This window comes from Eucyclogobius newberryi, unplaced genomic scaffold, assembly GCF_026437365.1.
Source record: "Eucyclogobius newberryi isolate DKJ021-1_F unplaced genomic scaffold, fEucNew1.0.hap1 SCAF_129, whole genome shotgun sequence".
Classification (NCBI taxonomy): domain Eukaryota; kingdom Metazoa; phylum Chordata; class Actinopteri; order Gobiiformes; family Gobiidae; genus Eucyclogobius; species Eucyclogobius newberryi.
Genome location: NW_027315756.1, coordinates 32226 through 48780, shown reverse-complemented (window position 1 = coordinate 48780; position 16555 = coordinate 32226). Strand labels below are relative to the sequence as shown.

The following is a 16555-nucleotide window of genomic DNA, read 5'->3' as shown; positions in this document are numbered from 1 at the left end:
AACCAGGACTAAACTGGGTCTAAACCAGGTCTAAAAGCAGGACTAAACCAGGACTAAACCAGGACTAAAGCAGGTCTAAACCAGGTCCATACCAGGACTAAACTGGGTCTAAACCAGGTCTAAAAGCAGGACTAAACCAGGACTAAAGCAGGTCTAAACCAGGTCCATACCAGGACTAAACTGGGTCTAAACCAGGTCTAAAAGCAGGACTAAACCAGGACTAAACCAGGACTAATGCATTCACTCTTCTGGCCCGATCTTTCCATTTTTGCACATCTTCAGTTCGATCATTTAGATTTTGTAAAGGATGTTGTGATGGTGGTCGTCATGGCGTCACAGGCTCCAGAGTAAAGCTCCAAATACAGGATCAGGTTCAATTACAACATGTTTCACATTGTTCCCGGACAACCGTGCAGAAAAGCATTGTTCTATTACAAGAATAAACGTTACAGTGACATAGTTATAATCCATTTAAACAAATATTGGAGTTGGTGCGATGTGTGGAGTTAGAGCGAGCCCATTCCTGTGACTTCAGACGTCAACCTGGAAGAGAGAACACACCACGAGAAGAGAATGTCACTGCGGAGTTTGTTTCAGAGAAGAAGAAAGGCCTAATCCTAACATGTCAACAAAGAGAAGAGCAGTGTTCAAGGGAGGAAAACTGCAGCATCATGGAAACTGCAGCCAAATGTGTGGAAAATGTTCGGTGAGGAAAATGTGTGTGAAATGTGTGTGAAATATGTGTGAAATGTGTGTGAAATGTGTGTGAAATGTGTGTGAAATGTGTGTGAAATGTGTGTGAAATGTGTGTGAAATGTGTGTGAAATGTGTGTGAAATGTGTGTGAAATGTGTGTGAAATGTGTGTGAAATGTGTGTGAAATATGTGTGAAATGTGTGTGAAATGTGTGTGAAAAGTGTGTGAAATGTGTGTGAAATGTGTGGGCCAAATGGAAGAAAATTGGTGGAAAAATTAGAAAGAATAAAAAAGAGAGGAAAATGTGTGGAAAGTGTGTGTGAAATGTGCGGACCTTAATGGTGAAAAATTGGTGGAAAAGTTAAAAAAAAAAAAAACGAGTGGAAAATGTGTGTGAAATGTGTGAAAAACTGGAGCAAAAAGTGTGAAAAAAGTGTGGTCCAAATGGAGGAAAATGGTGGAAAAGTAAAAAAAATTGGTGGGAATTTTTTTTTTTTAAAGAGAGGAAAATTTGGTTGAAATGTGTGGAAATGTGTTGATCAAATGGAGGGAAATTGGTGGTGAAACTGAAAAAGAATTGGAGGGAAATTAGGGAGAAATGTATAGAAAAATAAAGAAAAACTCAGATAATTTGAGGAAATTTTGTGAAAAGCGGTGGAAAACTGGAGGAAATAAATTGGAGTGGAAAATTACCGGAAAAGTTGGAAAAATAAGGACACATTTGTGGAATAATCTGGAAAATCTTAAAATAATAAGTAAAATAGCGATGCAGCGATAGTAGCAGACGGAGGAGACACAAAGAGCACATTTATGGACGAAGTGACAAATTGTACTGAGCGTTTTTCACACGACTCGTTTGTGTCGACAGCTTTAGCGCGTCGGCCTCAAGAGGAAAACACCAGGTCAACGCCTCGATCTGCACTTTTCAACCCGGAAGAATCAAATCAATCAAAACGTCCAAAGAGCCAGTGTAAAATGGACCTGTTTTTCACGTCATCACAAAACACAACCAAAGTGTGGAGCGTTTTCAACTGTAAAGGAGGAAAAAAGAAGGAGATTTTCAACATTAATGTTCCGTTTGGATGAAAACTCGCTTAGAAATGTCAAATATATAAATGACATGAAAAACTCTCACATGTGTTCGTCTGATGCCATTTCATTCAGAACCAGTTATTCAAAAGTGACAAATATATAAAAGTACTGCGGTAGCTCCTCCCCCTCTGCACCTCCCCCTCTGCTCCTCCCCCTCTGCACCCCCTCCTCTGCACCTCCCCCTCTCCCCCTCTGCACCCCCTCCTCTGCACCTCCCCCTCTCCCCCTCTGCTGCACCCCCTCCTCTGCCCCTCCCCCTCTGCACCCCCTCCTCTGCACCTCCCCCTCTCCTCCTCTGCCCCTCCCCCTCTGCACTCCCTCCTCTGCACCTCCCCCTCTCCCCCTCTGCACCCCCTCCTCTGCCCCTCCCCCTCTGCACCCCCTCCTCTGCTCCTCCCCCTCTGCACCCCCTCCTCTGCACCTCCCCCTCTCCCCCTCTGCACCCCCTCCTCTGCACCTCCCCCTCTCCCCCTCTGCTGCACCCCCTCCTCTGCCCCTCCCCCTCTGCACCCCCTCCTCTGCCCCTCCCCCTCTGCACCCCCTCCTCTGCTCCTCCCCCTCTGCACCCCCTCCTCTGCACCTCCCCCTCTCCCCCTCTGCACCCCCTCCTCTGCACCTCCCCCTCTCCCCCTCTGCTGCACCCCCTCCTCTGCCCCTCCCCCTCTGCACCCCCTCCTCTGCTCCTCCCCCTCTGCACCTCCCCCTCTCCCCCTCTGCACCCCCTCCTCTGCACCTCCCCCTCTCCCCCTCTCCTCCTCCCCCTCTGCACCCCCTCCTCTGCCCCTCCCCCTCTGCACCCCCTCCTCTGCCCCTCCCCCTCTGCACCCCCTCCTCTGCCCCTCCCCCTCTGCACCCCCTCCTCTGCACCTCCCCCTCTGCACCCCCTCCTCTCCTCCTCCCCCTCTGCACCTCCCCCTCTCCCCCTCTGCACCCCCTCCTCTGCACCTCCCCCTCTCCTCCTCCCCCTCTGCACCCCCTCCTCTGCTCCTCCCCCTCTGCACCCCCTCCTCTGCACCTCCCCCTCTCCCCCTCTGCACCCCCTCCTCTGCACCTCCCCCTCTCCCCCTCTGCTGCACCCCCTCCTCTGCCCCTCCCCCTCTGCACCCCCTCCTCTGCACCTCCCCCTCTCCTCCTCTGCCCCTCCCCCTCTGCACTCCCTCCTCTGCACCTCCCCCTCTCCCCCTCTGCACCCCCTCCTCTGCCCCTCCCCCTCTGCACCCCCTCCTCTGCTCCTCCCCCTCTGCACCCCCTCCTCTGCACCTCCCCCTCTCCCCCTCTGCACCCCCTCCTCTGCACCTCCCCCTCTCCCCCTCTGCTGCACCCCCTCCTCTGCCCCTCCCCCTCTGCACCCCCTCCTCTGCTCCTCCCCCTCTGCACCTCCCCCTCTCCCCCTCTGCACCCCCTCCTCTGCACCTCCCCCTCTCCCCCTCTCCTCCTCCCCCTCTGCACCCCCTCCTCTGCCCCTCCCCCTCTGCACCCCCTCCTCTGCCCCTCCCCCTCTGCACCCCCTCCTCTGCCCCTCCCCCTCTGCACCCCCTCCTCTGCACCTCCCCCTCTGCACCCCCTCCTCTCCTCCTCCCCCTCTCCCCCTCTGCACCTCCTCCTCTGTCCCACGTTACCTTGCGTTGATCAGATACTGGGCCAGGCTGATGTTGGCTGGACTTCCTGTGATGGTGATCTGCCTCTCGCTGGAACCTTCCAGAGCGTTGGCGATCTTGATCTGAGCTCCCGACATCTGACGGATCTCGTTTATCTTCGAGCCCTGACGCCCGATGATGCAGCCGATCAACTGCAGGGGGAGACAGCGAGCAGAGAGGGCGTGGCACGTTCCATAGAATGAAGTGATCCATCAGAATGCCACTGAGGAGGGTCCGACCACCACATGATGATGTGAATATAGAGACAGTGAATATTCTGTATATTTACTGAAGATTTTATCATCAAAAAGCTCCAAACGTAAAGTTTTATATCTTTATTTTAAACCAACAGTAAAGATACAGAAATAGTGACGACTTCACTTCGCTTTGTGTGCGACCTGGTGTTTCCACGTTTAATCCGTGTTTAAACTGTAGACGCACTGACAGGCGGCATCACCTTTGGCTCCGCCCTAACCACAATGCTGCACTGTGATTGGTTCAGTCCCAGCACCGCCGCTGGTCAATCGGAGTCGGACCAGATGGACTCTCGGAAACGTACCAATAGAATAGAAAGAGAATTCATTTTTCAATCGGGGAAGCACCAGTTATGATCGAGCCTCCATTTAATGCTGCGCTGCGGAACATTCCAGGCAAAGCCACAAATGTCCTGCAGATTTAAAACCGTCAGAATCATATCATGTTTGACGTGAAATGAAACTGGATGAAGGCTCAGACTGACCATGAGGACCAGACGTGCTGCTGCCACGACAAAAAGACCGAATTATTCTTCATTTTCCATTAAAAACACATTTCCGAGCTCCGCTGGCGTCGAGAAGTTTAATGCCACAGTGAGGAACCTCCAGGCCAAGCAAAAGTGTTACCATGGAGACAGGCAGATGACCAAACCAACCAACGGAGCATGATCGTCAGGGCTGCACGATGCGTCGCACAAGAGTCCGCCGCACGAATCGATATCCCAATGACACCGGGTTTGTCCGCGTGTCTGAAGCGACGCCGCGCACTCTGCTGCCATCTGCAGGACAAACGCCGCACGTTCACTGTGGGCGGATTGCTCCTCTGTCACGACGCCAAATCACGCCCCGTTTTTTTCCCTTTTGACGGTTTCAACGTTGTTTTGACGCAGCTGATACGATTGCGTCGAAACCTTAGATATATCAATAGTATCGCTAACGCAGCACAGCCGTATCTCAAACTCGTGTAAGACATCGTGCAGCCCTGATAATACCACAGTTATTGCGATATGGACCCTCCCACGGCCCTAAGACGTCCGTTTTGACTCACGTCGTTGGGGATGGTGAGCTCGTGAGCGCTGGCTGGACTTTCCAAACCTGTGCGACAAACGAGAAGAATCGTAAACGACCCAAAAGCGTTTCGTGCAGCGTTCCAGACGTCGCCGGGGAAACGGTCTGCGCGAGGGCGAGAGCTCTTCTGGGGCTGCGGACGCGAATGTGACAGAAGCTGGATATTTGTTATTGTCTGCAGAGCGTCCAGGGTCTGAGCGCCCGCAGAGCCGACTCGTACATGTGTAGAACGCGTCCTCTGGGTCGCATTAATCAGGCTTTGCAAGTACGAGGAAGAATACGGTTACTTCAGAGTAATAAAAGGCTCCGGGACGTGAACTCTGTTATGACTCTTTTATATCGAGATGCAAAAATCCAAATGTCAGAATTCTAAAGGGAAAAGAGACGAATCAGAAAACGGAAAATGTTTGGACCTTAACAAAGGGTTTTTGTAAGAAGTGGTTTTAGAATGTCGTTAAGTTAGTTTAGTGTTGAGTTCTGAGGGGTTGAGTTCAGAGGGGTTGAGTTCAGAGGGGTTGGGTTCAGAGGGGTTGGGTTCAGAGGGGTTGGGTTCAGAGGTGTCGGGTTCAGAGGGGTTGAGTTCAGAGGGGTTGAGTTCAGAGGGGTTGGGTTCAGAGGGGTTGGGTTCAGAGGGGTTGGGTTCAGAGGGGTTGAGTTCTGAGGGGTTGAGTTCAGAGGGGTTGAGTTCAGAGGGGTTGGGTTCAGAGGTGTCGGGTTCAGAGGGGTTGGGTTCAGAGGTGTCGGGTTCAGAGGGGTTGAGTTCAGAGGGGTTGAGTTCAGAGGGGTTGGGTTCAGAGGGGTTGGGTTCAGAGGGGTTGGGTTCAGAGGGGTTGAGTTCTGAGGGGTTGAGTTCAGAGGGGTTGAGTTCAGAGGGGTTGGGTTCAGAGGTGTCGGGTTCAGAGGGGTTGGGTTCAGAGGTGTCGGGTTCAGAGGGGTTGAGTTCAGAGGGGTTGAGTTCAGAGGGGTTGGGTTCAGAGGGGTTGGGTTCAGAGGGGTTGGGTTCAGAGGTGTCGGGTTCAGAGGGGTTGAGTTCAGAGGGGTTGAGTTCAGAGGGGTTGGGTTCAGAGGGGTTGGGTTCAGAGGGGTTGAGTTCTGAGGTGTTGGGTTCAGAGGGGTTGGGTTCAGAGGGTTGGGTTCAGAGGGTTGGGTTCAGAGGGTTGGGTTCAGAGGGGTTGGGTTCCAGAGGGGTTGGGTTCAGAGGGTTGGGTTCAGAGGGGTTGGGCTCAGAGGGGTTGGGTTCAGAGGGTTGGGTTCAGAGGGTTGGGTTCAGAGGGGTTGAGTTCTGAGGTGTTGGGTTCAGAGGGGTTGAGTTCAGAGGTGTTGGGTTCAGAGGGGTTGAGTTCTGAGGTGTTGGGTTCAGAGGGTTTGGGTCAGAGGGTTTGGGTTCAGAGGGGTTGAGTTCTGAGGTGTTGGGTTCAGAGGGGTTGAGTTCAGAGGTGTTGGGTTCAGAGGTGTTGGGTTCAGAGGGTTGGGTTCAGAGGGTTGGGTTCAGAGGGTTGGGTTCAGAGGGGTTGAGTTCTGAGGTGTTGGGTTCAGAGGGGTTGAGTTCAGAGGTGTTGGGTTCAGAGGTGTTGGGTTCAGAGGGTTTGGGTCAGAGGGTTTGGGTTCAGAGGGTTGGGTTCAGAGGTGTTGGGTTCAGAGGGGTTGAGTTCAGAGGTGTTGGGTTCAGAGAGTTGGGTTCAGAGGGATTAGGATCAGAGGTTTAAGGATCAGAGGTTTAAGGATCAAAGGTTTTAGGATCAGAGGTTTTAGGATCAGAGGTTTTAGGATCAGAGGTTTAAGGATCAGAGGTTTTAGGATCAGAGGTTTAAGGATCAGAGGTTTAAGGATCAGAGGTTTTAGGATCAGAGGTTTAAGGATCAGAGGTTTTAGGATCAGAGGTTTAAGGATCAGAGGTTATAGGATCAGAGGTGTTCGGTTCAGAGGTTTAAGGATCAGAGGTGTTTCGGTTCAGAGGTTACGTACCGGGGAAGGCGGGGGTGCTCTGTCCCACGGGGGTAAAGGGAGGAGTCTGCAGGGCCAGCTGGTGCAGTTTAGTCAGGTGCTGAGGGGCAGGGAGAGAGGAGCTAACAGGTCAAACACTCACACACTGCACACAAACAAAGCAAACGCAAAGAAACCAAACGCACAGGAAACAAAGGAGTGAGGAAAAAGGAGGGACGGAAAGAGCAGGAAAAAAGGGAACAGTTTGGAGCCTGAAAAACCGTCATACCTGGTGATGTTTAGCCTTATGCTAGCAAAACGTACACTCGTGTTGGACAGAGTTGGACGGAGTTGGATCTGTGAATCTGAGACGAGTTTAAACTTACAGACGTTCCACACTGGTCAAACGTGTTTCTTTGCTCTTTTTAACTCCTTTTTTTTACATGGTAGATTCTCCATTGCGTCTTCAGGGCGGAGCCATCGTATTTGCACACAGCGGGGGGTGATAAAGGACACTTTCTCTCAAGCCACGACGATGAATTCCCCAAACAAACAGACTCAGAAACATGTTATTTAAGGAGGCATCACAAGCTCAGTGAGAAACAACTAAATCCCCGTTTGGAGCTTCAACCGGTGATGTTTCCCAGCACCTTTCTGTTCTTTTTTTTTACGTGTGAACAGTTGTTGGGCCATGTTTGTCCGTGATTAGAAACGCGTTTATCGATTGGCCAGGCTAACACACAACAAGTTTAAAGACCTGATATATTCTACAGAGAAATACATATAGTTTAGCTTTACTTGTGCTGAGAGAGAGGACGTTGTTTCATGTGGTCGCAGATGCTAACGACATATATGCTAACCATAAACCGGCCCGACAAACCTGTACGTTTGTCTTCACCGCCCCCCATTTGAAATCCAACCGATAAACATTTGAAGTGGAACGGAGAAGCGGTCGGTAATTGTGTTGATCGAGTGTTAAATTGGAACGTTTGACCGAAATAGAAACGTTTTATATTCAAATGACTTTCAATCACAAAATATCATCTTCAAATGTGTCTCGCGAGCATCAAAGACCGTCGTATGTCTCACAATAATCCGCACACGGCTAGATTGTGTTTTTTTTTATATTTGATTTGCCGAAGCGTCTCCGACCCGCTGCGATCAGGAGCGTCCAGGAAACAAGAGGCCTTTGAAATTTGCAAACACATTTGAACCGGGCAAAAATCTGCAATCCGTCCACTTCAGGCCCATTCAGGCTCTGGATTGTGGGACGTTTTGGATGATTTGAGATGAAGAATGGGACGATTTCAAACTGTTGAATCATGATTATTACGGTCGTCACTTTGTTGTAAGTGAAAACAACACTAGAAGTATAAATGTGGCTAAAGAAGAGAACATGTCAAATGTGCCGCGAACCATTATTTTCTACCCTTTTATTTAAATAAAAGATATGACTGTTTATGGTCTCATCGCTACTAGAGACTTGATAAAATGGACTCTGGACTGGACCTGGACTGGACTTGGACTGGACCTGGACTGAACGGCCCATATTTGAGCCGTGACACACTTTTTGAGTCATTTTCTTGAAGCAGAGTCGGCCTCGCGCTTGCTAACGTCGCTAACATCCGTCAGCGCTAACTCTTATTAGCATACATTATTCACATACATTTGCCTGGGACATAAATACATGCAGCAGAGACGGTCGTCCCTGGGCGTCAGCAAAGTGAAGCGGGCGATCCATGAAAAGACGACAGGACCAATGACACGACCCTGAGGGCAGCTGCATAAACACACGTTATTATGAGAATAAATCAAACCTAAAGCTGCTCGGAACGTTCTGTATATTACATTTTGTTCATTGTAATAACAAAGTAATAAACTTCCTGTTCAAAAGTGTAACGAGCTTTTCACGTACGTGTTTTTATCACACGTGTTTTTATCACACGTGTTTTTATCACACGTGTTTTTATCACACGTGTTTTTATCGGACGTTATCAAAGAATTACTGACTCTGAACTCAACCTTGAGAAACTGTAACGACAAAGGAGAAACTTGGACTGGACTTGGACTGGACTTGGACTTGGACTTGGACTTGGACTGGACTTGGACTGGACTTGGACTGGACTTGGACTTGGACTTGGACTTGGACAGGACTGGACTGGACTTGGACTGGACTTGGACTTGGACTGGACTTGGACTGGACTTGGACTGGACTTGGACTTGGACAGGACTGGACTTGGACTTGGACTGGAATTGGACTTGGACTTGGACTGGACTTGGACTGGACTTGGACTGGACTTGGACTTGGACTTGGACTGGACTGGACTTGGACTTGGACTGGACTTGGACTGGACTGGACTTGGACTTGGACTTGGACTTGGACTGGACTTGGACTTGGACAGGACTGGACTTGGACTTGGACTGGAATTGGACTGGACTTGGACTTGGACTTGGACTGGACTTGGACTGGACTTGGACTGGACTTGGACTTGGACTTGAACTTGGACTTGGACTGGACTTGGACTTGGACTTGGACTGGACTTGGACATGACTGGACTTGGACTGGACTTGGACATGACTGGACTTGGACTGGACTTGGACTTGGACTTGGACTGGACTTGGACTGGACTTGGACTTGGACTGGACTGGACTGGACTTGCCCTTGGACTGGACTTGGACTGGACTTGGACTTGGACTTGGACTGGACTTGGACTGGACTTGGACTGGACTTGGACTTGGACTTGGACTGGACTTGGACTGGACTTGGACTGGACTTGGACTTGGACTTGGACTTGGACTTGGAGAATCTTTATGACATTAAAAGATAAAAGTGAGTCAAACCTTTCAAAATAAAACGCTGCTGCAGTTGGTGAAATGGATTGCTGTTGTCATTGTTCTCTCTGCTCCGTCCTCAACAGAAACAAACCCTCAAACACAAGAATCGTTGAAGGTTTTTGTGAGAAAATAAGTTCATCTAAGGTTATTTTTCATAAACGAGTGAACTCCACTTCAACTCTGTGATGTTCCAGCCTCAATCACACGAGAAGCGTCTGATTCTACCACAGATTCACACAGTTATGTTCAAAGACTTTTTACACGTTACATATACAACAAATACATTCAAATATTAAAAATCCATTTATTTATTACAAGTATTCATCGTATTCCCAACGTTTCACGAGAAAAGAGATGAAACTCACGTCCGGGTGTGGCACGGCGAACTGTCCCTGGATGGTGTAGGCCTGGCAACGGAAAAGCAGAACGAGTCACGCTGCTTTAAAAGACACAAACTGTACTTTTTTATCTCTTTTGACGCCGTTCTGTCCTTCTTTTCTCATTTTATTCTGTCCCTTTGTTCCTTTCTCCAGCTCCTCTCCTCCGCCGCCTCGCCGAGTCTCACAAAAACACTCGCTTTCAAAGGCGGAGCTCCATAAATCGCCTCCACCACGACCGCGCGCTCGCATTAGCACGTCGGAGCTAGCTTTTGTTTATTTCCCCGCGGTAAAACCCCCTGCCGCCAGTAGATGGAGCGCTAATGCAAGCACCTGACGAGATGGTGAAAAGGTGGAGAATGGCTGACCTGTCCTCCAGAGAAGATGACCGGGGTCGAGGCGGGTTTGGGCCGATACGGGATCGTGGCACCTTTAGGAGGAGACTGTGAAGGAGACAGTGAAGAACAATGACACTGAAGATCTGTGTGAGGAACAATGACACGCTGAAGATCTGTGTGAGGAACAATGACGTACTGAAGATCTGTGTGAGGAACAATGACGCACTGAAGATCTGTGTGAGGAACAATGACACGCTGAAGATCTGTGTGAGGAACAATGACACTCTGAAGATCTGTGTGAGGAACAATGACACGCTGAAGATCTGTGTGAGGAACAATGACACTCTGAAGATCTGTGTGAGGAACAATGACACGCTGATGATCTGTGTGAGGAACAATGACACGCTGAAGATCTGTGTGAGGAACAATGACACGCTGAAGATCTGTGTGAGGAACAATGACACTCTGAAGATCTGTGTGAGGAACAATGACACACTGAAGATCTATGTGAGGAACAATGACACTCTGAAGATCTGTGTGAGGAACATTGACACTCTGAAGATCTGTGTGAGGAACAATGACACTCTGAAGATCTGTGTGAGGAACAATGACACGCTGAAGATCTGTGTGAGGAACAATGACACTCTAAAGATCTGTGTGAGGAACAATGACACTCTGAAGATATGTGTGAAGAACAATGACACTCTGAAGATCTGTGTGAGGAACAATGACACTCTGAAGATCTGTGTGAGGAACAATGACACACTGACGATCTGTGTGAAGAACAATGACACACTGACGATCTGTGTGAGGAACAATGACACACTGACGATCTGTGTGAAGAACAATGACACACTGACGATCTGTGTGATGAACAATGACACTCTGAAGATCTGTGTGAGGAACAATGACACACTGACGATCTGTGTGAAGAACAATGACACACTGACGATCTGTGTGAAGAACAATGACACACTGAAGATCTGTGTGAGGAACAATGACACTCTGAAGATCTGTGTGAGGAACAATGACACGCTGAAGATCTGTGTGAGGAACAATGACACTCTGAAGATCTGTGTGAGGAACAATGACACGCTGATGATCTGTGTGAGGAACAATGACACGCTGAAGATCTGTGTGAGGAACAATGACACGCTGAAGATCTGTGTGAGGAACAATGACACTCTGAAGATCTGTGTGAGGAACAATGACACTCTGAAGATCTGTGTGAGGAACAATGACACTCTGAAGATCTGTGTGAGGAACAATGACACTCTGAAGATCTGTGTGAGGAACAATGACACGCTGAAGATCTGTGTGAGAAACAATGACACTCTGAAGATATGTGTGAAGAACAATGACACTCTGAAGATCTGTGTGAGGAACAATGACACTCTGAAGATCTGTGTGAGGAACAATGACACACTGACGATCTGTGTGAAGAACAATGACACACTGACGATCTGTGTGAGGAACAATGACACACTGACGATCTGTGTGAAGAACAATGACACACTGACGATCTGTGTGATGAACAATGACACTCTGAAGATCTGTGTGAGGAACAATGACACACTGACGATCTGTGTGAAGAACAATGACACACTGACGATCTGTGTGAGGAACAATGACACACTGACGATCTGTGTGAAGAACAATGACACACTGACGATCTGTGTGATGAACAATGACACTCTGTAGGGATGTTAGGGATCATCTCAAAATGGGTTGAAGCTGAAAAGACGTAATTTTTTTCGTCTCTCTCTGGCCCCTCCCCCCCTCATGTTCTGGCCCCTCCCCCCCTCATGTTCTGGCCCCTCCCCCCTCATGTTCTGGCCCCTCCCCCCTCATGTTCTGGCCCCTCCCCCCCTCATGTTCTGGCCCCTCCCCCCCTCATGTTTGGCTTCACATCAAATGTTACGCGTTGATAAAACAATAGTAGCTTGATAGACCTGCTCACCTCTAGTGAACATCCCTGAACATCCTTTGGTAAGTTTATATTTAGAAGTTATGAACTCTGCAAATAATGTCACCTGTCGCGTATGTTTGTTTACTCAATCCACATGGTCCACGGGCCCTAGGGGCCCTAGGGGCCCTACGACACGTCCCATTCAACCCAAACTGTGAGATGACCACATTGAGATGGTCTCAAGAGGATGAGAGAGTGAGAAACTCATGTTTCTTGTCAAAACCTGTAATTGTCAATTGCCTGAGTTTAGACCTTAGACATGTCAGAGTGACAGGAGCAGGACACGCCCTTTTGTCTCAGTGAGAATCTCACGTCTTCTGTGATTGGCCAAAACCTCATGCGGGTTTGTTTTGTTTCCTTCTTCTGGTCAGTGCGCAGCACGTGACTAGAGCATAATCTCTTGATCATTTGCTGCGCCGCGTCTTGCCGCAAAAAAGCTTTTCCAACTTTTCTGCACCAGCCGCGATGGCGACGGCGACGCCCGCCCCGCTGCCCCTCGCGGGCCACGGCGCGCCACGGCGCGCCACGGCGCAGCGCTCGCCTTGAGCACAGCGCTCGCGGCAGCGAAAATATTAAGTCTTTTCAGCTTCAACCCATTTTGAGATGATCCCTTACTGTTGCAGAATCTTACTGAAACTATGTCAGAGCGATTGTGTGATCAAAAATAAAGGTCCTATTAGATCTTCCTCTGTACCAAATATGCATCCATTTTCTACTGCTTGTTCCCTTTCGGGGTCGCGGGTGACTGGAGCCTATCCCAGTGACTTCGGGCCTTAGGCGGGGTACATCCTGGACAGTGGCCAACTTGTCGCAGTCCAACACAGAGACATAGACATTACAGACAGTTCACTCTCACAGTCATTCACTACGGCCAATTTAGAGTCACCAATTTACCAATTTTTACCAAACACATCATGTGATTGGATGGTGGGAGGAGCCGGAGAACCCGGAGAGAACCCACGGTAACACGGGGAGAACATGCAGACTCCACCCAGAGAGATCATGTGATGTTACTAAATTAAACTAAAATGGAATAAACATTGGTGCTAAAAGGCTCAGCGTGCTTCAAACTGAACCACGTTGCTTTTCTTTCTTCCTTCATAATCCTCCAGTGTTTCTATCATTAGCACCACGGAGTAAAAAGAATAACATAGAAATGAAAATAGTCAGAACTGGACGTGTGACGGTGGGAGGGCGGTTCAATTAGACTCCAGGAAATTATAAGAAGAAGAAAAGGACTCATTTCCCGTGGACGCTCCCACGTTCTGGTTTAACCACGTTTCGACCGGAGCTCTTGGGCTGGTTTAGGTTCAGAACGTTTAGAGAAAATCAGAATTGTTTTGTATTTGTACGTTTTACTCCCGAGGTCGATCTGAGCAAGTCACAAAAAGACGTTTAGCACTTCTATGTGTGTGTGTGTGAGGGGCGTGGCTAGAGCTAGTGTGTGTGAGGGGCGTGGCTAGAGCTAGTGTGTGTGAGGGGCGTGGCTAAAGCTAGTGTGTGTGAGGGGCGTGGCTAGAGCTAGTGTGTGTGAGGGGCGTGGCTAAAGCTAGTGTGTGTGAGGGGCGTGGCTAGAGCTAGTGTGTGTGAGGGGCGTGGCTAGAGCTAGTGTGTGTGAGGGGCGCTGCTAAAGCTAGTGTGTGTGAAGGGCGTGGCTAGAGCTAGTGTGTGTGAGGGGCGTGGCTAAAGCTAGTGTGTGTGAGGGGCGTGGCTAAAGCTAGTGTGTGTGAGGGGCGTGGCTAAAGCTAGTGTGTGTGAGGGGCGTGGCTAAAGCCAGTGTGTGTGAGGGGCGTGGCTAAAGCTAGCGTGTGTGAGGGGCGTGGCTAAAGCTAGCGTGTGTGAGGGGCGTGGCTAAAGCTAGTGTGTGTGAGGGGCGTGGCTAAAGCTAGTGTGTGTGAGGGGCGCTGCTAAAGCTAGTGTGTGTGAGGGGCGCTGCTAAAGCTAGTGTGTGTGAGGGGCGTGGCTAAAGCTAGTGTGTGTGAGGGGCGTGGCTAGAGCTAGTGTGTGTGAGGGGCGCTGCTAAAGCTAGTGTGTGTGAGGGACGTGGCTAAAGCTAGTATGTGTGAGGGGCGTGGCTAAAGCTAGTGTGTGTGAGGGGCGCTGCTAAAGCTAGTGTGTGTGAGGGGCGTGGCTAGAGCTAGTGTGTGTGTGAGGGGCGTGGCTAGAGCTAGTGTGTGTGAGGGGCGCTGCTAAAGCTAGTGTGTGTGAGGGGCGTAGCTAGAGCTAGTGTGTGTGAGGGGCGCTGCTAAAGCTAGTGTGTGTGAGGGGCGCTGCTAAAGCTAGTGTGTGTGAGGGGCGTGGCTAAAGCTAGTGTGTGTGAGGGGCGTGGCTAAAGCTAATTTGTGTGAGGGGCGCTGCTAAAGCTAGTGTGTGTGAGGGGCGCTGCTAAAGCTAGTGTGTGTGAGGGGCGTGGCTAGAGCTAGTGTGTGTGTGAGGGGCGTGGCTAGAGCTAGTGTGTGTGAGGGGCGCTGCTAAAGCTAGTGTGTGTGAGGGGCGTAGCTAAAGCTAGTGTGTGTGAGGGGCGCTGCTAAAGCTAGTGTGTGTGAGGGGCGCTGCTAAAGCTAGTGTGTGTGAGGGGCGTGGCTAAAGCTAGTGTGTGTGAGGGGCGCTGCTAAAGCTAGTGTGTGTGAGGGGCGCTGCTAAAGCTAGTGTGTGTGAGGGGCGCTGCTAAAGCTAGTCTGTGTGAGGGGCGTGGCTAGAGCTAGTGTGTGTGAGGGGCGCTGCTAAAGCTAGTGTGTGTGAGGGACGTGGCTAAAGCTAGTATGTGTGAGGGGCGTGGCCAAAGCTAGTGTGTGTGAGGGGGGCTGCTAAAGCTAGTGTGTGTGAGGGGCGTGGCTAGAGCTAGTGTGTGTGTGAGGGGCGTGGCTAGAGCTAGTGTGTGTGAGGGGCGCTGCTAAAGCTAGTGTGTGTGAGGGGCGCTGCTAAAGCTAGTGTGTGTGAGGGGCGCTGCTAAAGCTAGTGTGTGTGAGGGGCGTGGCTAAAGCTAGTGTGTGTGAGGGGCGTGGCTAAAGCTAGTGTGTGTGAGGGGCGCTGCTAAAGCTAGTGTTTGTGAGGGGCGCTGCTAAAGCTAGTCTCTGTGAGGGGCGCTGCTAAAGCTAGTGTGTGTGAGGGGCGTGGCTAGAGCTAGTGTGTGTGTGAGGGGCGTGGCTAGAGCTAGTGTGTGTGAGGGGCGTGGCTAAAGCTAGTGTGTGTGAGGGGCGTGGCTAGAGCTAGTGTGTGTGTGAGGGGCGTGGCTAGAGCTAGTGTGTGTGAGGGGCGTGGCTAGAGCTAGTGTGTGTGTGAGGGGCGTGGCTAGAGCTAGTGTGTGTGAGGGGCGTGGCTAAAGCTAGCGTGTGTGAGGGGCATGGCTAAAGCTAGTGTGTGTGAGGGGCGCTGCTAAAGCTAGTGTGTGTGAGGGGCGTGGGTAAAGCTAGTGTGTGTGAGGGGCGTGGCTAAAGCTAGTGTGTGTGAGGGGCGTGGGTAAAGCTAGTTTGTGTGAGGGGCGTGGCCAAAGCTAGCGTGTGTGAGGGCTAAATCTAACATGCACAGGAACAGTTTTACCTAATTTCTTTGACTTCTCTGCATGTGAGGGGCGTGGCTAAAGCCTCTACGCCGCATTTGAACCTCTCTTTATGTCATGCTAATGCTAATGCTAACGTTAGATGCTTAATGACCTGGAAATATCAGATTGTGGCTCTTGACAAAGCGAGTGCGGTACGGCCATAAACAGGAAACAGCTGTTGCTAAAGCGCTTTGCTAGCTTTGTGTTGCTAACTTGCTACGCTAGCTTTGTGTTGCTAAGGCTTCACATATAAGCATTTTGGTGTTTTCAAGTGCGTTTTTGTGGATTTGATTGTTTGGTGACAAATGATTCTTTTGTGTTTCTTTCTGCGTCTTGTTTTGGCCTGAGTCTGTGTTCTTCCTCTCGTCCAATCATCTGGCTCTGGAGCGCCTCCTCCTGGAGCCCAGGAGTCATTACCTCGAGCATGACGAGCGCCTCCTCCTGGAGCCCAGGAGTCATTACCTCGAGCATGACGAGCGCCTCCTCCTGGAGCCCCGGAGTCATTACCTCGAGCATGACGAGCGCCTCCTCCTGGAGCCCAGGAGTCATTACCTCGAGCATGACGAGCGCCTCCTCCTGGAGCCCCGGAGTCATTACCTCGACCATGACGAGCGCCTCCTCCTGGAGCCCAGGAGTCATTACCTCGAGCATGACGACGCAGATCTGGCGCACACACTGGATACAGGCCTCAGGAGTCCCAGAGATGGTCACGGCGCGTTCTGTGGAGTTTGGTAACATGTCCCCGGCGACCTGCACCTGCGCACCTGTGGACTACACACATATATAAATACTACTTCTACTACTGCACCTGTGGACTACACACATA

At 50.4% G+C, this 16555-nt stretch overlaps 1 protein-coding gene across 2 annotated transcripts in view; it reads right to left on the bottom strand.

Moving 5' to 3' along the window:
• Nucleotides 1–426: 426 nt before the first annotated feature.
• LOC140357558 (poly(rC)-binding protein 3) overlaps nucleotides 427–16555 on the bottom strand; it is a 35353-nt gene continuing 19224 nt past the window's right edge. The window contains exons 6-13 of one of the 2 annotated variants that reach the window (XM_072442083.1): nucleotides 16372–16500; nucleotides 10250–10324; nucleotides 9870–9911; nucleotides 8201–8205; nucleotides 6712–6812; nucleotides 4727–4773; nucleotides 3407–3576; nucleotides 427–543 (exon numbers count right to left, since the gene is read on the bottom strand). In XM_072442083.1, coding sequence (XP_072298184.1) covers nucleotides 507–543; nucleotides 3407–3576; nucleotides 4727–4773; nucleotides 6712–6812; nucleotides 8201–8205; nucleotides 9870–9911; nucleotides 10250–10324; nucleotides 16372–16500 — 606 coding nt within the window. In that variant the 3' untranslated portion in view covers nucleotides 427–506. The remainder of the gene's footprint in view (nucleotides 544–3406; nucleotides 3577–4726; nucleotides 4774–6711; nucleotides 6813–8200; nucleotides 8206–9869; nucleotides 9912–10249; nucleotides 10325–16371; nucleotides 16501–16555) is intronic. The other variant, XM_072442082.1, reaches the window with a different exon arrangement.